Raw genomic sequence first — 27,286 nt, 5'->3', positions numbered from 1 at the left:
TAACTAGATTTTTTGTGCGATCAAAACATTACACAAGAACTCTCCACTGACAAACATAAATAAAACTTTCGATATTTTATCGATACTGGGGATAACTTTCCGATATGTATATATTTTTTAGTATTTTACTTCTATCTGCTGTCATCTTTCCACTACTAGAAGAATTAACTTTTTATCACTGATTATATTGATATCCATTACTTTTATTACTTCTAAATTATTTTTTTGATAAGGCAAAACCTGATTTAAACCTCAAAAAAAAAAAAAAAAAAAAAAAAAGATTAATTTAGGATTTGAAGCGAAGAAGCTACAGTTTCTCTTTTGCTTTCTGTCTGTCGATCAGAAATCGCACGTTGTTGTTTGTATTTTGGGTTTCTGTTGTTGGGCCATTTTTTATTTACAGTAAACTTTATGATGGCTGAACCTGATGCAAAATCAAGTGATCAGAACAACGGTGATATGTTAAATGGGGAAGAAAATTGTAATTCTGATGATATCGTAGATCCTTGGAATGTTGTAAGCACATCTGCTACTGGTATTGATTACGATAAACTGATTCGTAAGCATTTTATGTACTCTGTTTATTCACTCTTCCGTGTTTCAACGTTTATAAAAAAAAAAATAACAAGTTTTCATCTACTTTTCTTTATCTATAGGTCGATTTGGTTGCTGCAAAGTGGATGAAAATTTAATAAAGGAATTTGAAAGAGTAACTAAAAAACCTGCTCATCATTTATTAAGAAGAGGAATATTTTTTTTCCCATCGGTAGATTTATTTCTCACTATCAAAACTTATGAAGCATACCTTTCAGTGTCTAGCAAATTATTTTCTCTGATTAAAATTTATGTTGTATAAACTAGGGACCATTTAAACCAAGATTTCTTTATGAAAACTATAACGTTAAAAAGCACTATGCTAAAGATGAAAAGAATCTGCCAATTTATGAAATTTTAAACTATATAGAAAATCAATAGCAGATGTTTAGAGATTTCTACTCAATTGCGGAAATGCTGTTAAATTCAAGCCTACCTTTCTACATTCAAATGAAGGAAAGCATACATTGTTTTCAGTGTACAACCTTTCTGCATCCTACAAAAGGACGGGATTTTTTTTTTGTCTCCGCATGTTTTTAATTTCTATTGTACATACAACAAATATTAGAAGGAATTATCACTTTTTTCAGAAGATGAACATTGATGCAAATTTGTTTTGATGATGTTCAAATCTCTTTATTTAAAAAATGTGCTTTTGATGATTTTCTTATCTGTTTTGTAGAGACATGTATGAAATTTTGAAACGTTATGAAGAGAAGAAACCATTCTTTCTTTACACAGGACGAGGACCATCCTCTACTGCATTGCACTTGGGGCATTTGATTCCTTTTTTGTTTACAAAGTATGTTTTCCATTTAATATTTGCATTAATGTTATTACTTTAATCCTTTTTAAAAAATACATATGGTTGTGTTATTTCTTGCAGTTTTTTTGTAACAGTGTCCTGCTTATCTACATTTGTTTTTATTAAAATAATTAAATATTAGCTTGCCTTATCACCAAGCTAATAGGAATGATCTTTAGAACTAAGAAATATTTTTTCAAATTATTAACTTTGCTCTTGAATATCAACAAAAATTTTATATGTTAAATTGTACTTTCCAATTATGGTGCCCTGTCATCCAAACTGTCAATTAAAATGTGCTCTTAGGTGCAAAAATGTTGGGTGTCCCCTGGTATACAGCATCAATGTCGGATCCAGAAAGTGTTCAAGGAGGGGGCGATTTTTTTAAGTCTTTGGAACTTCAATTTCTAAAAAATTTGGAAGGAGTGTACTGAACCCCTCGCTTATCTATCCCTAATATCGTCTAAAATTGAGATTTTGGAACTTCAATTTCAAAAAAATTTATGTCGAAAGTTCTGGTATCTAACCCCAGAGTAATAAAAGATGTGCTATGACTGCATTTTAAAGACTTCAATTCCGGAAGAATTCCGGGAAAGAGCTCCCGGTAATATTCTAACACCATCGAATATTATGTAAAATGGTGGTTTTGAACCTTTAGTATTGAAAATATACATGAACAAATTTCCTGTCTCTCGGTTCAAGGAGGGAGCGATCGCCCCTCCCTTGTATCCGTCCTTGTAGAGAATACACCTAAAAACCAATAGACCCTATTCACTGTTTGGCAACACTCCCATCAGCTGTCCGTCTGTGGGTATTTTGACCAACTACGCGGTTTAAATAGTGCTAAAGAAACTTGTTTTATTTAAGGATTACTGGACTTCATACACGTCATGAACATGCTTAGGGCTTATACAGACTTATGATTGCATGAAAAAATGCCGACAAAAGAGAAATGTAAAAAGAGAATTTGAGTTTTCACGATGTTTCTGATGGGGAACCAAAGAGGCTTAAAGCTTAAACCCATGAAAATACTATAATAAAGAGAGTATTTTGTATTAAATGAGTCGTTCATCATATTTTTACTACATTTCTTAGTAAAAAACTTTAAAAACCTCTCATTTTTAAATAGAAAGAAGAGTTTATAAGCCGCATAAATGCAAGTGTTATTATACACTGTGGTATACCAGATTTTCGTCTGCTACAGTTCTCACAATGCACTACAGTGACGTTTTTGACCCGCTGTGATGTCAGGTGAATAGGGTCCATTTACGACTTTATATAACATCAAATCAGTTAATTGAAAGATAAAAGACAGAGTTTTGCAGTCGTATTTTTCATATTATCTATTGTTTCTGTGTCTTTTTTTTTTAAATATTATTAACAATATGTATTAGTGTTCATTCATTAGAAAGTTCAAGCTTTTTGTTCATAATGTAATATTTTTTCAAAATAAAAAAAAATAACTTAATTTATTTGGTTATAAAATTTTAAATATATTTCCAGGTGGCTGCAAGATACATTTGATGTGCCTCTGATCATTCAACTGACAGATGATGAAAAGTTCCTTTTCAGAGATCTAACTGTTGAAGAAGCAAAGAAATTAGCTGAAGAAAATGCAAAGGATATAATTGCACTGGGATTTGATGTTGAGAAAACATTCATTTTTTCAGATTTTAATTACATGGGGTTAGTATGAATTTTGTAAGTGCATTTTTATTCATCAGTTTTTAATTGTGTTCTACAAATTAAATTTTCCATATTTTTCCCTTATAAGCAGAAAAGTTACCATATTAAGATTGTCAATACATTTTTAAACCAAGGAATTGAGCCCCACCCCGGGCTGGGCAATGCATCTCAAAAAAAAAAAAAAAAAAAAATTAGTATACATCCCACATCATTAAACCGGTTTAGAGTTTTTCTCTAAACTGATTCATCAATACTGCACCGACTACAAACACATGCAATGATGTTCAGACACTGGTCCACAATCATTGTCGTTTTAATCTCTTAATTGTTTCACAATGCTGTAGAACCAGGGTCACCCAGATGGAAAGTCACTGTGACCTACTAAGAAGGAGGTTAATTTTTTTTTTTCGATTCGGTTAATTTGGAGACCGATTTGAAATTGCCTTTAAAAAAATAATAATGTTAAATATCTCTTCTCATTAGACACATATTTGTCTTCATACTCGTATTTATAATTTGGTACGATTTAGAGTATAATTCGGCAAATTTCGAAAATTCTCCCTCCCCTTCTGGGCGTGTGTGTGGAAATATCATAAGCAAACCAAGACCTTCACTTTTCTCAAAACTTGCAGAAAATGCAAATTTTTAAGCTCCTCACAAAAAATATATTGATATGAACAAAGTTTATCTTATAATCATTCACCAAAACAAATAAGTAAATAAACAATGCTTTATGCATTGTTTATTTATTTAGCAACAAAGATTGCATACACGTATTTTGGTGTGTCGAGGAACCCTTTTTCAAATGCAAGATGAGACTTTCCATGAGCTCACATCTTTATTTTTTTCACAAGCGCTAAATTACTAATATTGCTGAATGTAACACTTGTTTTTTTATGTAGTTTGTTTTTTAAAAAGAAATAAACAACAACTTGCCTTATCCCTGGCTTAGGGGCGGTAACTCAGGACCGTCCCAAGAGGGGGGTGAGTGGGGCAATCGCTCGGGTGCCATGAAATGAGGGGGCGCCGCAAAGTGCCCCTCCTTTCAACGGAACACGATGACATTCACACGAAACGAGGGGCACAGCAAGGCGCCCCTCATCGTATAAAATGCCCCGATTGCATAAAATTAGGGGCGCCTTGCGGGCACTCCCTCATTTCATGTATCATAGATACAGTCAAAAACACAAAATACAGAATCATTGCAGTGATTCTCTATTTTTTTTCCTTGGTCATGAAAATATTCCTCTCTCTGTCTCCAAAACATTAGTTTCCTTTGTATCATTGAAGCAGATACAATTTCTGAGAATATAACTGTTTAGAATCAAATAAAAGTCATTTCTCCTTTATCTAGTTCTCAGCAAATTTGCTTGAATTCTGCCACTGCGTACAGTGACGTAACCAGAAAAAGTTTTAATGGGGCACATTGAAAAAATAAAAAGCAATATTTACTTTGTTCTATATCTAATATATAGAAGAAAGTATTGGATTCGTGCAAATTTTCGAATTTCGACGAATTTGAACGTTTTGAGGTGTGCTGAGTCCATTTCGACTATTTTTAAAAAATGTCTGTCTGTCTGTGTGTGTGTATGTATGTGTGTGTGTCACGTCTGTGTGTGACCAGTTTTTGTGGCCGCTCTACAGCAAAAACTACCTCATGAAATCGAACGAAATTTTGTTACACATATGTGCCCCTATGGAAACTTGTGCCCATTGGTTTTTGGCTCGAATTCCTCCAAGGGGGGTGGAGCAATGGGACGTTTTTTGAGTTATGCGTGATTGCTATTCCTCAGAAAGTAACTGGTGGAATCAAACAAAATTTGGTCCATATGTTGCCAGTAACAGGAACAGGTGCTGATTCAATTTTGGTATCAATAACTAAAACGGGGTTGAGCTATAGAACGTTTTTTGTCGTCAATTGTGACTACTGTATCTCAAGAAATAATGAACGGAATGAAAGAAAAATTTATCGGCAAGTAGCCCTTAGTGGGTATAAGAGCTGATTTTATTTTGGTGTCAACAGCTAAAAAGGGAGTAGCGCAATGGCCCGTTCCTTTTTTCTATTGTGAGTGCCCTATCTCAAGAAGTAATGCTACGTTCCAGTTGAAATTTGGAATAAATGTGAATCCATATGTAAACAGGCTTTGGTTAAATTTTGACACCAATCGTCCAAGAGGTGTTGATTTTTTTTGAGCAATCACGATTGCTTATTGTTCTCACTTGACTGTTTTTACTTTCTTCTATATCTAATATATAGAAGAAAGTATTGGATTCGTGCAAATTTTCGAATTTCGAAGGCTTCGAACGTTTTGAGGTGTGCTGAGTCCATTTCGACTATTTTTGGAAAATGTCTGTCTGTCTGTGTGTGTCACGTCTGTGTGTGACCAGTTTTTTGTGGCCGCTCTACAGCAAAAACTATCGCATGAAGTTGAACGAAATTTGGTACACATATGTGACCCTATGTGAACTTGTGCCCATTGGTTTTTGGCGCGAATTCCTTCAAGGGGGGTGGAGCAATGGGACGTTTTTTGAGTTATGCGTGATTGCTATTCCTCAGGAAGTAACTGGCGGAATCAAACAAAATTTGGTCCATATGTTGCCCCTAACTGGAGCAGGTGCTGATTCAATTTTGGTGTCAATAGCTCAAACGGGGGTTGAGTTATAGAACGTTTTTTGTCGTGAATTGTGACTGCTGTATCTCAAGAAATAACAAACGGAATCAAACAAAAAAATTTTGACAAGTAGCCCTTAGTGGGTATAAGAGCTGATTTTATTTTGGTGTCAACAGCGAAAAAGGGGGTAGCGCAATCGCCATTTTTTCCATTGTGAGTGCCCTATCTCAAGAAGTATTGTTACGTTCTGTTTGAAATTTGGAATATATGTGAATCCATACGTAAACAGGCTTTGGTTCAATTTTGACTCCAATCGCTCCAAGAGGTGTTGATTTTTTTTTTTTTTTTTTTTTTAACCCACACACTTATGCCAGCACACAAACACAAACACAGATGACTACACACACACATACCCCCCCCCCCCACACAAACACACACGTGATTGCGAAAAACATAATTTGAACTCAAAATGTCAAAATTCAATTTTTTTTTTTTTTTGGCGAATAAAAATAGTTTTATTAATGCAACAATAAGAAAGATAAATCGTAATAGATTGTCGTCTGCGTATTTCTCGTGATTTTATTTGTATGGAAATGATCGGAAATATTATCTCAATGAATTAAAATTTTTCACTGTTGCCATCTTATGTTTTTTAATAAATAAAATATTTGTAATTAATTCAAGTAAGGCTTTTAAAGTAACTTTCAATTTTCGCTCTTTGCTTTGCTTTTACAATAATTCAGACATTGGGATGGTCGTCAAGTTTTTGCATGTGTAATTTTGTTTTTGTTCGGAATACTGCTTCCTCGTCAAGCATGGGGAGGGATCAGAAAAAGGAAAAATATAGAAGAAAGTTTCGTGATGGCCACAACATACTAGTTTTGTGTGCTATCATTTTATTTTCTCACCGCTGCCCTCCGCACCATCACCGTCGACCGGCTCCTCACGATGCTGCTCCAACAGATAAAACCGTCTCCAGGTTGCGTCCATGTCCTACACACACGCGCATACATAGGGGAGGCTGGGGCTGGAGGGGACAAATTCAGGTTTTCTTTTATTTTCTATAAAACTTTCACAATTGAAATTATTGTTTCTAAAACAGTTTATAAAGCATTTCATTGTCTATTATAAGAATATAGTAACAAAGATGTAACGCCAATAATTTGTTCAGTACAATGAATTGCAGTAGGGTAATCCGCTGTCCCTTTCTGCCCCATCATCGGGGTTGAAAGGGACATATGATGGGGATGAAAGGGACACAACAAATAACAGTACTTAATGTTGCAGCACAATTTTATTTGTGTGAAAATACTTTCCCAAACAACAGCATATTCAATGTCATATAAAAGAACAAATATGAAAATTATTTAATGAACAAATTTCTAATTTCTAATGAACAAATATGAAAATTATTTAACACTAAATGAACTAATATCGATTGGAAATTGAAATTGTGCATTCATCCTTGCTGTGCCACCCAATTTCAAAGGCGGCGGCAACTTTGAAACAACATCATTCATATCTACGATGCTAGTGTCTTCATTGTCAGGAAAACCGAATTTCCAACATGTATGACTTTTCCTAAGGAAAGTTACTTTCAGTTCGTCTGTGTCGTGATTATCAACAACCTTTCCTACATAATGATGCACACAGGATTTTCCTAAAAATTTCACTAATACAAAGTCATTTGTCTGGATATTTGTTTTGTTCACAATAAATTCATCATAATCACTTGTTGAATCCAATGCTTGAAAGCTGTCGTCATCATCACTGTCACTAGATGAGATTGTGAGAAGCTTCCGTTTTATTCGTTTCGGACGGTCTTTCTGAATATTGTAAGAAGCACATTTACTTTTGCCTTTACTAGCAACTTTTGCTAAACGTTCTTGTTCCACTCTTTTTTTTTCAGGTGTGTCTGTCAAAATTCGGGACGAACCCTTTTTTCGACCTCTACATGCCTTTCTTGGTGCAGCCTTAGGATAAGGTCGGATCACTTCTATAGAGAGATGCTTTGTATCATTAGAAGACGGGACTGGCACTGCTAAATCCAATAATGGTTTCTCGACTTCTTTTGATGTACCAGGTTGCGATACATCATTTTGGCTGGGAGAAGTTTCTGGGGCTATTATTGGGTTTGGTCTGTCTGTAACGTAGGCACTCAAAAAATCCTCCTCAGTAAAGATTTCTTTACTAAAAGGATAAATGCCACTTTTATGAAAACCGGACTGAATTTTCGATCTTGTGAAGGCCAAAGAAAATGCAATGCCTGCAAGTTCGGCCACATTATAAATGGTTATGGTTTTGCCAGGGTTTGTTATCATCCAGTTATTGGCAGCAGCATTGTATCTACCTTTAAATGGGCCAAAGACAGAAACATCGAGTGGCTGCATTCTGTGGCTACAATGAGGAGTAAATGTCAAAATTACTATGCCATTTTCCTTGGAAAACTTTATGATTTCGACACTTATATGTGTTTCACTATTGTCTATTAGTAACAATATTGGATTATCTAGGGTACAGAAAGAATATTTGGCAAGGTGTTTAAGAGCTGCAAGAAAGTTATCACATGTCATCTATCCAGTCTTATACGCCAATCCAAGGCTCTGTGGAGGTGCACCATGAAGCATAAATTCCTTGTAATTGGTTCTTGGAAAAATAAATACAGGTGGCAAAGTATTTCCTATGGCATTTACAATACATAACATAGTAACGAGTTGACCCCTTTCGCCTGATGTTATTTGTGAAACCTGCTTTTGACCACGTTTTGCAATAATTTTGGGTGGTTTATGTACAGTTGTAATCCCGGTTTCCTCAGCATTATAAATCCTGTCTGCTGTAAATTTGTAGCGATTCATTACTTCTGCAAGTTTCTCATAGAATATTCTGACATTTAAAGCATTGAAACTTGTTGCTCGGGACAGACTAGTTGGCTCAGGAGTACGGAGAGAGAGATCCCCACTTCGTTTCATAAATCCCTTCAGCCAATCATAGCCAGCTTGCTTTGTGCTTTTCCAAACATCCAGAATCAGTGGCGGTTCTATAAGCAAAGCATATTCATAAGCAAGTGTCCTGGTTTTCACAGCAGTTAATCCATGACTAATTTTTGCAGCTTTAACTAAATAAGAAGCTAATTCAGTTTCTTGTTCAGAAGTAAACACTCTTCTATTGCCAATGTTTGGCTTGTGAGTAAATTCTTTAACTTCTCCCATCTCTTTATACATTTTGATTTTTCGTGCTAAATATGATTTAGCAATCCCATATTGTTTAGAAACTGATCTAACTGATTGTCCATGAACTAGAACTTCATTTACAGCTGCTTCCATCTCAGATCCAGTCTTTCTGACTCTATCTGTCTTCCTTTTGTAGTTACGTACCATATTTGCAACTGAAAAAAAAAGTTGTAAAATTTGTATGTCTTAATTTGATTTTATTAAATTAATAAAATATACCTGCAGTTTAAAGTTATTTAAATTATACATTAACAAAGCATTTTTTCATAATTTATTATTAAAATTTTAATGCAATATATTAATTATTGAAATAATTAAAAAAAAAGAAAATTTTAAACATAAGCATAATTTTTCTGGGGCTGAAAGGGACATGTCCCTTTCAGCCCCGATGATAGTGTCCCTTTCAGCCCCAGATTCATACATTACATACACCACATGGCTGCTAAGCCTAACTTTCTGTCCTGTGAAAATCGCTTATCACAGATTTTTAGGTATTTAATGTACTTTTAATTAACACACAAAGATTATTTCTATAACTAAATACACTTTAGTTCTGAAACAAAATATAAATAGAAGTATAACTTACTTTTTGATGAGGAAAATTAACTTCAGTATTTGCAGATAAAAATAATTGTTATGTTGACAAATTGACTTGGTCTACCAACTATAAACATCTGGCTCCCTCTGTTGGCAGTAAATGAAAACTTTTATTTACATCAGGTTTTAAGAAATATATAATGTCCCTTTCAGCCCCACTTTCCCCTACACCTACACATACACACACATGCACACAACTACTCACACATTCATGCCTGCACACAAACACATATGCCTACACACACATACACATACCCCCCCCCCTGCCCACACACACATTCATACACACAACTACACAAACACATATGCCTACACACACATACACATACCCCCCCCCCCCGCCCACAAACACATTCATACACACAACTACCCACACACTTATGCCAGCACACAAACACAAACACAGATGACTACACACACACATACCCCCCCCCCCCCACACAAACACACACGTGATTGCGAAAAACATAATTTGAACTCAAAATGTCAAAATTCAATTTTTTTTTTTTTTTGGCGAATAAAAATAGTTTTATTAATGCAACAATAAGAAAGATAAATCGTAATAGATTGTCATCTGCGTATTTCTCGTGATTTTAATTGTATGGAAGTGATCGGAAATATTATCTCAATGAATTAAAATTTTTAACTGTTGCCATCTTATGTTTGTTAACAAATAAAATATTTGTAATTAACTCAAGCAAGGCTTTAAAAATAACTTTCAATTTTCGCTCTTTGCTTTGCTTTTGTAATAATTCAGACATTGGGAGGGTCGTCAAGTTTTTGCATGTGTAATTTTGTTTTTGATGGGAATATTGCTTCCTCGTTAAGCATGGGGAGGGATCAGAAAAAAAAGAAAAATATAGAAGAAAGTTTAGTGATGGCCACAACATACTAGTTTTTTTTTTTGATCTGATAGGAAAACGAGCTGATGTGTGCATCACATGACTCCCTTTTCACACCAATTTAATGTTATTTCCCTATTATTGCAATTTTAATGTGATTTTCTCTCTAACTCTCTAAATATCACCAACAATAGCCACATTGAAACCAGATTTAAAAAAAAAAGGCCTAATTTGTCGCCGTGTCTGCGACAAAACTTGGCGACCAAAAGACTGGCGATATATTGCCAAGTGTCCGCCAAATTATAACACCACTTGAATATGCATCGAAATTAACAATGAATTTCCCCCAAAAAGGTGCAAAAGATCCCTTTAGAAACACCCTAATGCAATCAAAAAAGGAGGTGCACAACTAGACCCCACTAGGAGTCTATGTACCAAATTTCAACTTTCTAGGACATACTGTTCTTGAGTTATGCGACGTACATACGCACATACATACGTACATACAGACGTCACGAGAAAACTCATTGTAATTAACTTGGGGAAACTTCAAAATGGATATTTCGGGCGTCCATACGTTTTTAGGTACATATGTGTGAGTGGTCGAGTCGAAAAAAAAAACTCAACATTCATTTGGGGGTGAGCAAAATGGAAATTAAGGCCGATTTTTGAGTGAAAATTTTTTCACGAATACAATACTTCCTTTGTCGTAAAAGGAAGTAAAAAGGTCAAAAGGTATCCAGTCAAAAGTTTGATACTTCTAGTTTGAAAACGCAATTTTAGCCTTAAAACACGACTATAGGCCATGTTTATTGACGTTAGGGAGGGACAGGGTTGCCACGCACCGGGAAAACCTGGAATTGTCAGGGAAAATGAAAATGGCCGAAAATCAGGGAAATGTCAGGGAAAATGAAAAATTGCATATTTCCGATCGTTCTTAGCGCGGCCTGCGGTCTATGACGTCAAAAAAAACCTTTCTGCCTTGTTTTTTTCGCCGCCATTCCCTTCCCATTCGTCGTTATGTCATTCCCTTCTTTCTTCTTCCCCCTGCAGTTCTTTTTATCAACAACTCTGCCATTGGCACGTGCGCCATAGGCGCCATAGCAGTCGGCGTGCACCATAGCAGTCAGCGGCGGACATGCGCAGAAGGTACTTCTTTTCTTCCTCGTTTGAGCGGGCTCTGTTCGCTCTGTTTAAGCGCTGCTTGTTTACGTCAGCAGTTCTGAAGTTGTTATGATGCACAGCACGTTGTTTTGTCTGGGAGTGCCGACTGAAGTTTTTAATGAGCTGCAATCATCTTTTCATATTTTATATTATTTCTTCAAATTAATTAATGAAATCGTATTATTCTAAACAATTTTGTTCTGTAAATTTAGTTCATGAGACAATTTTAAACTTAGAAAGTTTCTTTTTTACAGAAGTATCGCTAATCTTTTAGTATTTTGGTAGTGATCTTTTAAGACTTCCAATGCGCTTCTTTCTTTCTAAATAAAAGTAATCCGATTAAAAAAAAATCTGCACATCAGAGAAGTTTCTGATCAATGCTCAAACTTTAACTTTATGACAGGGTGCCCACAGGAGTGATTATGGCGCAAGGTGCGCCATCAATTTTTTTTTTTTTTTTGGGGGGGGGGGATTTTTTAATTATTTATTTTACTTTATTTTTATTCAAACTATTTACTCATATTATTTTACTTTATTATTTTCATCTGTGTGTGTGTATTTTATTGGGGAGCGAGTACACTTTTTTTTCAAAACAATAATAATTAAAAATAAATAAATAGGTTAAAAAAAATAAAAAAAAGAGGCTTAAAAATAAAAAAAGCGCTAAGGCGTTCAGAAATATTGGGGGGGGGGGGTGCTATTGAACTTGGGGGGGAGCACCCCTGTTTTATGAGCATCAAACAGGGGAAATATGTGAAGCTAAAAGGTGCATGATTTTTTTACAGGCTAAAGTATAAAAGTGCTTTGAGTTCAATGGATTGGAGGTGTAGAAAGCAATAATTGAAAAAGATTAGGTTTCATAAGTTTTAGTTCAGATTATTTTAGCAATTAACTTTATTTTTGTGACACAGATGTCACAATTGCTAATTCTGCAGTTCTTTCACTTGATGTAAGGCAGTGGCTCCTCGCTATTGAAAATTAGATATGCTACATTTACATTAATTGTTTATTACAGTGATTTGCTTCACTTGTGTTAGTACATTAGGGTAGTTCAAAAATACACTTAGAAAAAAAAATGTTTCTCCTAGAAAACAGGACACCACTCAATGTTTTTAGACTTGTGGATAGTAAAATACTGGAGGAATTTTAACTTCCTATTCCAACTGAAAGAGGATGCTCGACCCCCTCCCTCAAACTTCATAAGTATGAGGAGGGGGTTAAAAAAATTCATTGAACTGAAAAAACAATGTTACATACTATAATCTACACGACTTATATGCATATTCATTGCAATAAAATAATTACTTACATAAAAGAAACAGCTGGGGAAATTAAATGTTTCTAAATTTGACTTTTTCTATGCTAGAGCTAATTTTAAATGGAGGGGTCATTGAGCACCCTCTTAAAATTTGAGCAAGAAGCTAAAACTTTTACAGCACAATACTATTAGTAAGTCTAAAAAAAAAATAAGGGGTGTCTTGGACTCGAGCCAAGAGAGAAGAAAAATTGAACCACCCTTAGTACATATTTTTGATTATTTCAGCTTGAGTAAATTAAATTTGGTAGCCATTGTTTGTAAAGTTTGAAAATGAGGTAAGTTTTATCAAAATTTGAGATGTATATATTAATGTTGCAAAATGAAGGTGGAGATTGATAACCTGGAATTTTTCTCAAAACCACCTGGAAAACCTGGAAATGTCAGGGAATTTCATTCTTGAACTTCCGTGGCAACCCTGGGAGGGAGCTCAGAAACTGTTTCCGATCGATTATTTTTTTAATAGATTGAAATCAATTCCTTCTCCCCCTGCAAGTTTTCAAAATTGAAGTTTCAAAAACGCTGGACTGGAGAATCTGGAGCATTTCCCAGGAAAATTGTTTAAAATTATGGTTTAAAAACATTAAGCCGTGTTTTACATTCAGGGGCAATTCCATTTAATTTTTTTGTAAGTGTTGTTTAAAAAACCCATTTTTTTGTGATATTAAAGAAAGGCGGCATGAGTACCCTTGCACGAATATTTTCTTAAACTTAAGTCTTAAAACGCAGTTTGTAAGGCCATAATTTGTAATATTAGGGCCAGTGATTTTTCAAAATTAGAGCTCCAAAACGCAATTCTGAGCGATTTTCGATGTTGTTGAGTATTTGTGGGCTTCTCCCTAAAACTTACAAATATTTGATGCAAAAGAATAACATCTTTGCTTATAACACATATGAAAGTTGGTATTAAGTTGGTACACGTAAAACTACAAAAAACTCTTGAAAAGAATCATTGGATGAGTCCAGATCGAAATCTAATTTTGATGTAATTTACTTCGATAAATACATTTTCTATTCATAATCAGCCACTTATTTATTTGTGTTCTTAGTTTGATTAATATGAAGAACCAATTCAGTTTTAATTGCTAGTTTTTTATCAAGTGCGATAACATATTACTAGATAAATATTTGGATTTTTAACATTTCCATTTTTTAAAAAATTTTTGGGACATTATTGTTTCACAAATATTAGAAACATGTTCATTGCTTGTCTTTTAATTTATATTATGAATAGCCCTCTGATTGTTCTGTTCATTAATATGTAAGAAATTCATGTATATATTATGCACTGATGTTATAGCTAACTTGATTTTTCTGTGTGTATGAGGGGGGTGGGGCGCCAGGAAACTTTCGCCCCGGGTGCCATCAGAGCTTCGGACCGCCCTGTGTTAACTTACTACAAAACAACTTAAGTCTTTTTTTTAAGTTTCTATAGCTTTGCTTGTTTGTCTGCTGAATCAAAATGGTATTGTTACAGATTTCTCCAAAAATGCAATTGACTGCGGCTTGAAATTGTTGATTTAAACAAAAAACAAATTTACAATAATGTGCATCAGAGAAATGCACTTAGAACCGGCAATGGATAGCTAGCAGTGGAGAAAATGTGATCACTTCTGATAGGGTTGCCAGCTTTAAAACTACTGCCATTTAGTGCCTAGTTAAACTTTAAGGCAGCTTGATAGGAAAATATTCCTAATATTTAACCAGCTTGGCGTTAATTTCGCCTTTATGATGAAATGTTTTAACATTATTTTGGGGAAAAATTATACAGGTTTTGAACTTTTCATGCTGACAAAGGTGATTGTGTTCCAGTAATTTACTGCAGCTCTTGTATTTTTCCGTGTGACAATACCGGAAATACGGCACTGTGTGTCATACCTCCTCTCCCCCACCTCTGAATTTTTCTTTTTCTCCAATTTTTGGCAAATATGTCAGTGATTCTTAATAGTATTCATCATGTAGACCTGTTAAAGTGCAGTTCTAAAACTATTTTACTTAATTTTTTTCTTTTTGCCATTTTTATACTTTTGACACGTTTGAAGTGATTTCGTTGCATCCAATATGAGAATCAAATTTTGCTCATTTTTCATGCTAACTATTCTTAGCTAGGAGGAAAATAAATGAAAACTCTTTTTATTTTTGTTAAAATCATTAAAAAAAAAAAAAAAAGCAAGCGAAGCTCTATGTCCTTAGTAAGTTTAAGCTGAATTGCTGGTTATTTATTTTATTTTTGGTTTGGCCATGTAGATAGATGTTACTAATATGTTTATCGTATATTTTTGAAATGCAATTGTAAAAATAATTTTACTGAGATTAATTCTTTTTTATGCCGTTTTTTACTTTTGATGCCTTCTTTTTGAAAATTGTGATTTCTTAGAATCAGCTATGGGAATCGGATTTTTAGAATTTTTGATGTTTACTAAGCTTTGTTAAAAAGTAAACAAATAAAAGTTCTTTATATTTTCATTAACCTCATGAAATATAAAAAAAATTACGAAATTCGATTCTCTTTATAAGTGTTGTGTGTCAAAAAGTAAAATGTTGAACTGGTGCCTGAGTTTTACTTTTGTTTCAGTTATTTTAAATTTCACTATACATAGTTAGTATTTCTAGTGTAATTTAGCATGATGTGGACGAAGTGTTAAAGAGATATTGATACTTTGATACGTCTGGGTTGCCTATCTTCCGAAGAGCAATGGAGCCCTTCATAAAATCCAGATTAGTCCTTCAGAAAAATGGAGTTTTTGAAATAAGGCATGGTCAAGTGCCATCTCCTGACTGCTAGACTTTATAACTTCATAAATGAAGATGCTCTTTCTAGTCACATTTTATTGAGCTACATTTGAACTTTAATGCCTACAAAAAGCTTACTTTAGCTTTACACTGTGACTTCTTTTTTTAACGTAATGGAATAATAATAATAATGTTTCCTTTTAGGCAGTCTCCAGAATTTTATCAGAATGTTGTACGAATTCAGAGAAGTGTAACTTTTAATCAAGTTAAAGGAATTTTTGGTTTTGGTGATAGTGATTCAATTGGGAAGATTGCATTTCCAGCAGTTCAAGCTGCTCCATCATTTAGCACATCATTCCCTAGCATTTTTGGTGATAAATCTAACATACCTTGTCTAATACCTTGTGCTATAGATCAGGTAAAGCAATATTTGTTTCTATTTCCAAAAATATCCATACATGTGATTGATATTTTTATTTTTATATTTTTACAATCTTTATGAGTTCATTTTAGTAGTTTTTATGCTTCTAAAAATCTTAGTTTTTTTTGTGTGTGTGTTTTAAATGTGTAGAGTGAGCATGAAAGTGTAATCTCAACATCCATTTCATATAAATGAATACTTAGCACACAAATGATTTTTTAGCTAAATGTTATAAAATAATGAAGTGCCCTTACTTACATTACAAGGTCATTTCATTTTAGACAGATAGTATTGAATTACCATCTTGTATTGTTAGAAAATTATTTTAGATTTTAACTGTTGTCAAATAATATTAATAATAACTTGGAATGAAAACAAAATATTTGCATCACAATGATCAAAAGCACTACATTTTTACCAAGGCAACTTTTTTTTAGGTAGATAGTATGGAAATGACAGTGTTGTATTCCACAGAAAAATTATTTTACTTTTTAATTGTTGCCAAATGATATTTGTAATAACTTTGAATGAAAACAAGATATTTGCATCTATTCAAATCAAAGAGAAAAATCACTTGAAGCTATTTCTTTTCTCGGTAAAGCAATGTCTTAGTAGAAACATTTGTACATTTTTCTTAACATTTTTCTGTTTTTAGAAACAAAAAACTAATTATATTTAGAATCTGCAATTTTCTGGTTTTTGGTCTAAGAATTAATTTTTAGTGTTCATCAGTGGCGTAGCTAGACCCGACTTTCGGGGGGGGGGGGGTTACTTCTTATATATATATATATATATATATATATATATACATATATACATATAATCACTTGGAATTTTTTCCTTTTCTTCTTTTTTTTCTTTCTCATCTCTCTTCTTTTTCTTTTTTTTTGAGACTAATGTTTCGGGGGGGGGGGGGTTGTCCCCAACCCCCCCCCCCTTATCTACGCCCCTGGTGTTCATGTTTTTTTTTTTTTCAATAAAAGTCCTAAGGTCAAGTAGTAAGTCAAAAGGTCAAGGACGCCCATATAGGGGGGCAAGTGGGGGCTAACCCCCCCTTAGAAATTAAAACTTCCTTGCTTTTAGTACTTTTTTCTTTACAAAAATGTAAAAAAAATTCTTCTCTAGCCATTAATGAATAAGTTATTGAAAATATCAAACTTTAATAACCCTAATCTGTGCTGAAATTGGTTTCCATGGGGTAAATATCCTGCTAAACCATGGAGAAAATATCTGAGCTCCCCTTAAAACTTTGGAAATGGGGCGCCCATGCAAAAGGTAGTTTAAATAAAATCTGCTTGACTAGATCAGGAGTTTTAAAACTTTATTGTATTCATTAATTTTTTTTATTAGGAATGTCACTAAAACTGTTTTATAAGGATATTCAAACTGTAATATTATTTTATATTTAGAAATAAACAGTAAAAAAATATTTCTATTTGCAATCTTGACATTTAAAAAAATACTTTTAGGATCCATATTTTCGAATGACACGTGATGTTGCACCTAAATTAGGATTTCCTAAACCAGCTTTACTCCATTCTCAATTTTTTCCTGCTTTACAAGGAGCTCAAACAAAAATGAATGCTAGTGATCCTAACAGCTCTGTGTTTTTAACAGATACTCCTAGTCAAGTTAAGAATAAGGTTTGTAGATTTCATGTTTGAAATATTTGTTTATTATTTTAGAAATAAATTTTTATTCAGATGTTAAATAGTTAAGCAGATTTATATCTAAAACATTTAATAACACACTTGTAAGTGATGAAAAATCAAACTGTAGCAGAAATAATGTTTTATTTTTATGTAGTTTTTAAAGAGATTACTAATCTTTTTGGCTTAAAAGATTTGATTTTTCAACCAAAATATCTAAATTGAATAAAAGCATTAGTGTCAGACATATTGACGTTCTGAATTAGTTTAATGATATATAAATGATGAAGCTTATTAAAAACAAAATTCTTAATACATGAAGAAAGCACTCATAGTTTATAAAGCTCTGCTAAGAAATCGTGTTCAGTCAATTCTCTCAAATCAGCACTGCTTGTGACCAAGCAATATGGGCATTTTTGAATTTTGCCAATTTCAGGTCGTTGTGTCAGCAGTTCTTGTTAGCTTTAGGTTTTGTAAATGAAATATATTTCTTTTACATGTTAGTTATTAATAACTATGTATTTCTATACATATCCAAATAAAAAAATATATAAATGACATGAATAAGAAAACACTTAATACGTTTAAACATCCAATTCAAACAAAAATTTCCAGAATGTATGGTATCTACTTTTAAGCAAACTTAGTTTTTACCCAATTAATCATAGCACCTGTTTTTCAAACTCTTTTATTTCCTTTCAAGGGAGAAAAAAAAACAAACAATATATGTTTTTTTTTTTTTTCATGTTAGTTGCTATTTCACTATTTTAGTCTTTTTTTTTCAATTGACTGCAAAATAGTTTTAGCCATCAATTTCACTACAATAGCTGCCATAGTGGCTGTCTCTTCAAAGTAATGGTTCTTTTAGTTGCCACTGGCTAAAGTGTTTACCATTGGATAAAAAGTTGAAAACAGTATTACAACATTAAAAAAGCATGAATGGCAATAAGAGTCTAATAATGTTTCAGGGTTAAGCACTCAAGAAATTTCACACTTCTGCATTGAGAAAAATGTTCATTGTAACTGTAAAACACACAATTGCAATTCTTATTATTTGCTTTTTGTTTAAAACGTTATTGTAATGTGTTTTTTTTTTTTTAATTCTATGTTCAAACATTTTATGAATTGGTTTAATAATAACTACTTAGTTTCCCTCCATTACAACAACTATAAATTCCAAGAAGAATAAAAACTTATAATTATGTTGCTAAGTATTTAAGATCTTTTGGATGCATGTGTGAGGAAAATTTGTGATCTCATTAGATTTTCCTGTCTATGGTGTTAGTGTATTAATGTTTATTTCTTCTGAGTTCTAGGTAAACAATACTAAATATTGCTATAAAACTAAATTAAATTTTAAATTACATGTAATACTTATGATACTTTTAATTTTAGATTAACAAATATGCATTTTCTGGTGGTGGTGCCACTATTGAAGAACACAAAGAAAGAGGTGGCAATTGTGATATAGATATTGCCTATCAATACCTCCGCTTTTTCTTAGAAGATGATGAAAAGCTGGAAAAGATTAGAAAGGTATTATTGCAAAAGGTTTACATACTCAATATTCCTATATATATATATATATATATATATATATATTAGTTTTGATAAAGATATTTTCTTAGTCTTATTGGAGGCTTATTAACTGCTCCTGTTGAGAGTTTAACCTGATTTCGAGTATTCAAGCTCCAACATAAATATTAAATTAAATTTTGAGTAATATTAAAAGCAGTAAAATTAAATGAAGATAAATATTTTTAAAAGTATAATGTCACTTAAAACTCTGCAGTATTGTTGTTCAGGGCCGTAACCAGACCTTTGTTTCGGAGGGGGTTTTACGAAACACATTTTTTGAAACATTTATAAGGTCTATCATATTTGGTTTCATGTGTATGCTATTGATTTTTGTTACAATAGATTATCTAAATGGAAGGAGGCGATGTTCTTGCAAAATGCCATATTTTTATGCAATAAATTAATTTCTCAATAACTACTATAAACTACCATAAACACACAATGAGTTTGTACAAATTTTCAGTCATACTGATTTCATTTCACAAATAAAATTGAAATAATAATAATAACATCAATATAATTTTTGTCACCAAAATATAAATAAATAAATGAATAATGAAAAGCATTTCTTTGGATGAAAAATTCCGGAGGGGGTTTGAACCTTATAAATCACCCTCTTTCATATGGCCCTGTTGTTGTTAAATGAAGTTTATATCCATTCAGTTTGGTTTCCTGTGAGAGCTGTTAAAGCTAGCACCAACTTGATAAGCACATAAAAGTAAAAAAAAAAAATCAAAGGGACATCAACAGCAGTCAAATGAGAGCAATAAACAATTTGTGATTGTTAAAAATGATAAATAAAAAACTAGGTGAGCCCTGGGGCTAGGGTAAATTTTAAGTTCCAGCACTAGGGCACTAATAAATACACTGCACATTGCTGTTAGGAGAAAGGGGAAAGGCTGTCAGAGTATGGGCTTCTATCATTATCATTTCTGTCCTATATTTAGAAATATACTTGTAATTTAGAACATGATTTGCTATCTGGAATGATTGTTTATTTTTTATATTTAATGAATTTTTCTTTTTATTAATCATGGAATTTTTATTTTTAGGATTATTCAAGCGGAGAGCTTTTGACAGGGCATTTAAAAAAAGAATTGATAACTATTTTACAAGGAGTTGTATCTGAACATCAAAAACAACGAAAACTTATTGATGAAGCTACACTTTTAAAATTTATGACTTCAAGAAAACTGAATATTTAAGAATGCACTTCAAAATTACACTATTAAAAGTTGAGTGCATATAGTTAAAGTATAATTTGAATGAGCTTTGCTGTGTACACAATCAATGCTTGAAAATTTAAGCTGATGGAGTTCAATGCCATACTATGCAGTGCTTTTAAATTATCACCTTAATGTATATTTTTTAAGCGAGCAAAGGATCATGAAATGTTATTCAATTGAAAAGTAACGCATAAATCTAGGGTTGGCAGGTGGAAAAGGGAAAAAAACAGCAACAGATGTTCTTTATTTTCTACAATCCCCTGTAGCTAGTTTAATTTTTATTCATTTTAACTTGAATAATGTAATTATTTTTATGTTTTTGAACTTAAAATATTCCAAGCATCATTGAAACAGTAATCTTAGTTAGTATGTTAAGTTTTTACTGTTTCTGTAAAATGCTTTTTTAATTAATATGTACTATGAATGCAGAATAAAAGAAAATGATGAGTAAATAGCAATAAAATAACTCACTGTCTTGGTTCAAACTATTAAACAAGTCATAACTAAATGGCAAATTCTTGTCTTTTAGTTAATTGTTCGCAGAAAAGTTGTTCAATTTGCTATGCTATCAGAACAATAAAAATGTCAAGACAAAAACTATGATTAATATCTAAATGAAAAAAAAAAGTAAAAATCATACTAAACTAACTTTTTTAATAAAAATTACACATAAAAATAGGAACTTGAATCGCGTTCAAATTAAATTTTCTACCTCAGTATTTTTTTGTTCTCTTTTAACATCAGATTACAAAAAGCAAGTTTTGAAACATAATTTATTTCCAACCTTTTTCGAGTTATTTCAAATTGTTTTAAAAAATTTGAAGTCTCAATTCTCTGTTTTGATTTGAAGTCTCAATTGGATTATGTACAAAATTATGTTGTTCTTTTGCACAGTTAAAAATCTAGCCAATTTTGCCATTTTCTACCAGGTATTTTTTCCCCGCTATCCTGGAAAATTACCATTTTGCCGACGAAATGACGAACCTCACATAAATGAGACATCAGTTTATTTCAAAGAGTAAATTATTTTTTTAGTTATGTTCGCTGCCTTCTGGTTTTCATTTCTAAATACAGTGATACTCTTATATCATCATCCAAGGACCTAGAACGTTTATGATGCCAAAGCCAAATGATAGGCAAGTGAAGGTACTGACATTTTTTGATATAATAGTAGAGTTGTCACAATAACAAAGCTCAACTACAAGTTTAAAAAACTATCAAAAAGACAGTTCATTTTTATTTATTTTGTATTATAATAATTTTGTTTTACAATAATTACTTGAAACAAATGTTACTACTAACTAATTTCTCTTAGTTTAACTCATTATGGATAAAATACCAATAAATGTTTTTTACGTAATAAGTTATTTGCTAAAGATATGTAAATCAAATGTTAAAAAAATAAGGCTTACAGATGCTAATAATTTCTGTATAAATATTTAGAGAAATTTTCCAGTAAAAATATAAACACTGAAATGACCTGATCTATGAATAAATATTTTATTTAAAGCCAACATTTGTTGCCTCTTCTGTTGACTCTTTTTTGTTACATGTAGAATCTCGCACTTACTGCTTTTTTGGTCACCGTCTGCCATGAGATAAAAAATCAATAAAATTGCCTTGTTGAAATTGGATTTGTTGCTACTTACACATCTGTAAATTCCAAGATTAGTTTTGTATTTGAATGTTGCTTAGACTTGGCCCTAATTAGACATTGAAATACTTTATTAGTATCTGTTAATTTATTAAGTGATTATTAACTCATGGGACCAAACAAGTACATGATATAAAGCGATATTCCATGTTAGCTGTTATACGTTACTGAGGTTTGACTGTCTAATATTTTAAGTTTGGTTAAATTCCTACAATATTAATCTGAAGAATAAGAATAATTATTATTACTTCCTTCTACAAAAAAGGAAGCATTGTATTTGCAAAAAAATTTTCACTCAAAAATCGGCCTTAATTTTTTATTTTGCTCACCCCCCCCCCCCCCCGATTAAATGTTGATTTTTGTTCTTCAACCTGACCGCACTTGGATAAGTGCCTAAGAACGTATAGACACCCAAATGATGTTTTATGCAAAAAAAATATATATATATATATTTTTGAAAATAGTAATTTTTTTCCCCCAATTTTCATTAAAATTGCAAATTTACTGGGGGGGGGCAAAACATTTTAATGCTTTTGTAACAGGAGCTGCAAACCATATGCAGTCGGACCCTGATTTAACGAACCTCTATATAACAAATTTCACGATTTAGCGAGTTTTTCTTTTTCCCTGACTAAATAAAAGCAAAACTCCCTATTTACCAAATGATAAACCCCAAATTAACAAATTATTTTACGAGCCAAAAAAAAAAACACATTTTTTTTTGTTAATTTGAGTTCAGAAATATTGGATTTTTTTCTAAATATTATATCCATATTGTCTAAAGCAGAAAAAGGCTTCTTGGAATTAGCGATTTTTCACTGACGAGGAGGCAACCAAAGAATTGATTCTGATGCAGAAAGCAATAATGAAACCCCATTAAAACTTTTCAAAAGCTTTACATGGTCTGGAAACTAAAAACATACCTCATGCAGCAGGCTGAAAATGGCACAATATTTTCTTCTCTCCATAAAGTTGAAAGAAGAGAACTATTTCGAGTCAAGTATCAAGGAAATTGTCAGACATCTATCACTCATTAGTTTAAATTTTCACATAACTAATGTGTAAAAGGTCGTGGAAAGCGGAATAAAAAGTGTACTTATTCTAATTATGGATCTTTTTGTGCTGTTGTTAATTAGGGTTTTTAGATAAGCTAAGTGCAGCTTTTTAAAAAAATTTTCACACCCCAATATTACGAATAACCCCGATTTAATGTATAAAAGTTTCGGTCCCGTTGAATTCATTAAACTGTACCATTATTTTTATTTCTAATCAATCTAAAAAAATGGGAATAAGTAATCTGAAAATTATGTATTTAGATGAAATGTTGCTACTAAGTTCATCTATATAGGTGTTTTTCCTGAAAAAAACATGATTCTACACACACAAACAAAAAAAACTTAATACCAAATCTGCTTGAGTTAAGCTATGAAAAAATACCAACTACAGACAAATTGTTCCACTGATGACTAAAAAAATAAAAAGAACAAGACTCATTCTTGTCATCATGGTAATCCGAAATATCAAAGGCACAGTCACGTAAGGACAAATAGGTGAAAATGGGTCAAGTAAGGACAAATAGCAGTTTGTCATTGCTCAAAAGAAAAAAAAACTGGAAGCGGAAAACCGTGGATGTGCTTATAAGTTTTGACAAAAGTTATGCAAATACTAGATTCATCAAAATCTCGAACTCACCATGTTCAGACTAAATAAATTTTTTTAACCTTATAGTGACTGTTACAGGACATATGTTGTAAGAAGCTCACTATGAGACAACTGCATTTGAAAAAATAATTTTTTAATATTATACAAGTGTAAAAAATTAACTGACAAAAATATTTTTAAAAATATTTTAACATGTACCACATAAGCTATTTAATTTTTGCTAAAGCAGCAGCTCTTCTTTCAGTATTTTGAAACAATGCTCGGATTAAATGCTTTACTTCTTCCGCTGTGAAATGTGTGGCCAAAGGTCCTTTTCCACTGGCCCATCGATCTACGATTTCTCGCATACTTGCCCGCAAAACTAACTGCAACTCTTGAATTTTGAACCATCTTTTTACATACAAATGCACAACATTACTTTTGTCAGCAGTTGGAACCTAAAGTACAACAAAAAAACATAATGCATAGTTAAAAGATTGAAATTTAATTTGTGTCAGTTTGGGTGAACATGTTATTCAGATTTAGGAAGTTTAACCTGGAAATACATGGAAGGAAAATTCTGCCCTTAAATAGTTTCTTTGAGCAGACAGAGTGGCGTAGAGACGCTGGTCTTTCAAAGTAGTATTCTAATCTACTCGAACTTAGCTTGCGGTTAGGTTCGAGTAGATTAGAATACTACTTTGTGACATTTCTACATCACAACCAATTACATGAGCGAGAATCTCGATCTCGCAAGCTGACGAGCTTGGAATGACCTCCCTGGCTTTTGCCGGTGGATTTATAATGCAGAAAATTGGCTGTGTCCATGTAGAATGATTATGCGGCATATAAAAGATCCCCCGAGTACTTGTTTGGCATGAAGTATCTCTTGGCAAAATTAAATTCCTAGTGCTGTTTTGCATCAAATAAAGTCCAGTCACCTCCATCTAATGGGGAAACTGGGCGTTGAAATTCTCGTGACAATGGCATCCCACCGAAAGTGATGCCACATGAAAGAGTGGTTGCTAGGCCATGGCCTCTACTGCAGTTCCATTAGAAAGGGAAAAAAAAGAATAATTTGTTTGAAATATATCAATGTTTGTAAGAACAAAAAAACTTTTTGCTGTTCTATTTCTATATATATATATATATTTTGGAACAGAGCTCAGATGCACATTAAAGAAAAAATTTAGGATCCTTAGAAAAGCCACATTCCTTTAAAGCTTTAAAGTTCAATAAAGACATGTTAAAAGTCAGAATATTTGAGGAGTTTACTTTCAAAAAACAGGTTACATCCACTTTTTTGAAAAAACTTTTTTTATTTTTTTATTTTCAGAATTTCTAATATAAACCCTATCGATCCATGAATTTCTTTCTTATCAAAAGTGTTTTATATCCAGTGAATAAACACTGGTTTTACCACCTAAATGGTGTATATCCATCCCCTTATTTCTCTCCAGGTCTTTTACAGCAAAGTAGAACCTATACCTTATTTGCGGGTACCCACTCATTCACTTTCATAACAAAAGCGCACACATTCAAATTTGATTTTTTACTACTTCTAACTCAAAAGTAGTTTACAAATAAAATAGTGGAGCAAAGCACTGGCTGAGCTTTTCCAATCAAGCGTGATACTCATCCCTATTAAAGAGATCGGAGTACCTTGCGCAAGTCTGTTATTAATTTGGTAAGCGCAACCTCAAATTGTGATTACTAAATTAATATTAAATAATTAATATTACTATTAAATTGTGATTAATTAATGATGAAGTTGAGATGTATTAATGCCTACCAACGTTGTTATTTGAATCAGTTACGGTGGTTTTATTGTTCATACTTTATTGGATTGAAGGTCCTTTTTTTTAAATGTTCAATGAAAAGAATGAGTAGGAAGGAATCAAGTAGAGTTTTAAAAAAATATTAAAAATTTTGAATATTTTGTTTCAATCTAATGAAGTTTATTTCTGAAGAAAATGTGTGTGTTTTTACAAAAGAGATTATATCCACTATTTTACACCAAAAAGGAATATATCCAAAATAAAATTGGCAATTCAGGTCTGGTACAATTGAGGAAAAATTACTAGACTAATGCATTGTGAGAAATTTGAAATTCTCACAGTTAGTGCTTTTGCGTAAAATGTTTTTTTCGTTTTGTCAAACAAGTATAAAGCTGAATATAATCCGTTTTGAAAGTAAACTCCTTATTTAAATTTTAAAACTGTTTCCATAATTTTGGGTATTATAATTTCAGCTTTTTATATGTAGGGCAGACTAATACAGGGCCTCTCAAGAATTTCTGCCACGGTTAATGTTTAATAGTGCTACCCTTTCACCAGGGGAAGCTGTTTTAAATTATTTTTTTAATCAGTTAATATACTTAAACATGATAAAAAATAATTGTTTAGTTAAAACATATGATTTACAAAAATGATCATGTTTCCTCCAAAGTATTTGACCATGGTCAAACAGTGGACTTGATAATATGCCAAAACTGTGTTGATTTGATGTATTTTTATAAAATATGTAAGTATAAAAAAATAAAAATAATCAATATTTCTCATTTGAGGCAGTAAGAAGCAAATGGGTGTAAGTGGACAATTTCAAGTTTTGAATATAACATAAGGTAGGTGCGGGTATTAAGGCCTTTCGGGTAATAAGGCCTAAACAGCGAAAATATAATTTAAAATGGTTGTAGCCGCTCAAAAACGCTATCGTAGATAGTTTACACTCCCAGATGGCACCTCAAACTGGTCACAACGCCATGCTCAGTTGTTTTGACCAGCGAGCCCAGATTCATTTTCACAGAACGCTTGTAAGACACGAATAATAAAAAATCATCAGATTGAAATGCAAGTAATTTTTGTAATATCATACTTTTATGCATAGTTTTATGCTACAGTTATCTGTCTTGAATGCTTCTATCGATATTTCATGTCTGAGTGAAATAATATGATCGAATTATTGTACTTTTTTGTATTTTTTTAAATTCGATGTCAGCGGCTAATAAGGCCTACGAAAGTTGACCGTAGGGCCTTATTATACTCCTTTTTTTGTAACGTAGTTTTTCAGCTGTGTATCTTATTTTGAACCTTTCTCAACATGGTATGAGTGTTTATTAGTAATTGCGGCTGTTTACGACTTGGTTCATTCTTATTTTAGTGCCTACATCACGATGTTCCCCAAACGAGCACTGTGGTCTGATAATGACTTAGTGTCGGCTGTCCAAGCAGTAAGAAGAGGTATGCTGAGCTCATATAAAGCAGCTGTGAGGTATAATATTCCCAGGAGAACCATTAGAAACCATCTCCAGACCGGAAGTTTGAAAAAAACACTTGGTAGAAAATCTATTCTCAGTGATGACCAGGAAGCTGATCTTGTCATCAGAATTTTGAGGTTTGTTGAAGTAGGGTTGCCTGTGACATCACGTATTCTCCGACGCTTGGTTTATAAATTTTGTGAGCTTAATAACATAAAGCATAATTTTAATAAACTTGCTAAAGTTGCTGGTAAAGATTGGTTTAAAGCATTTATGAAAAAAC

At 32.5% G+C, this 27,286-nt stretch overlaps 2 protein-coding genes across 2 annotated transcripts in view; one reads left to right on the top strand and one right to left on the bottom strand.

The window, feature by feature from the left end:
• Positions 1 to 344: 344 nt before the first annotated feature.
• On the top strand, positions 345 to 20,657 carry LOC129219999 (tryptophan--tRNA ligase, cytoplasmic-like). The gene is given in 9 exon segments (XM_054854325.1): positions 345 to 559; positions 657 to 751; positions 753 to 766; positions 1,277 to 1,396; positions 2,903 to 3,085; positions 15,783 to 15,996; positions 17,469 to 17,642; positions 19,044 to 19,184; positions 20,279 to 20,657. Coding segments are annotated over 9 exon segments (1,242 nt in total). The 5' UTR covers positions 345 to 411; the 3' UTR covers positions 20,432 to 20,657.
• Positions 20,658 to 23,918: 3,261 nt separating this feature from the next.
• The window catches only part of LOC129219998 (centromere/kinetochore protein zw10 homolog), a 38,887-nt gene continuing 35,519 nt past the window's right edge, over positions 23,919 to 27,286 (bottom strand). Inside the window, exon 8 of the mRNA XM_054854324.1 lies at positions 23,919 to 24,205. Coding sequence (XP_054710299.1) covers positions 23,975 to 24,205 — 231 coding nt within the window. The 3' untranslated portion in view covers positions 23,919 to 23,974. The remainder of the gene's footprint in view (positions 24,206 to 27,286) is intronic.

This window comes from Uloborus diversus, chromosome 4, assembly GCF_026930045.1.
Source record: "Uloborus diversus isolate 005 chromosome 4, Udiv.v.3.1, whole genome shotgun sequence".
Taxonomy (NCBI): domain Eukaryota; kingdom Metazoa; phylum Arthropoda; class Arachnida; order Araneae; family Uloboridae; genus Uloborus; species Uloborus diversus.
This window is presented reverse-complemented; position numbering and strand designations above follow the sequence as displayed.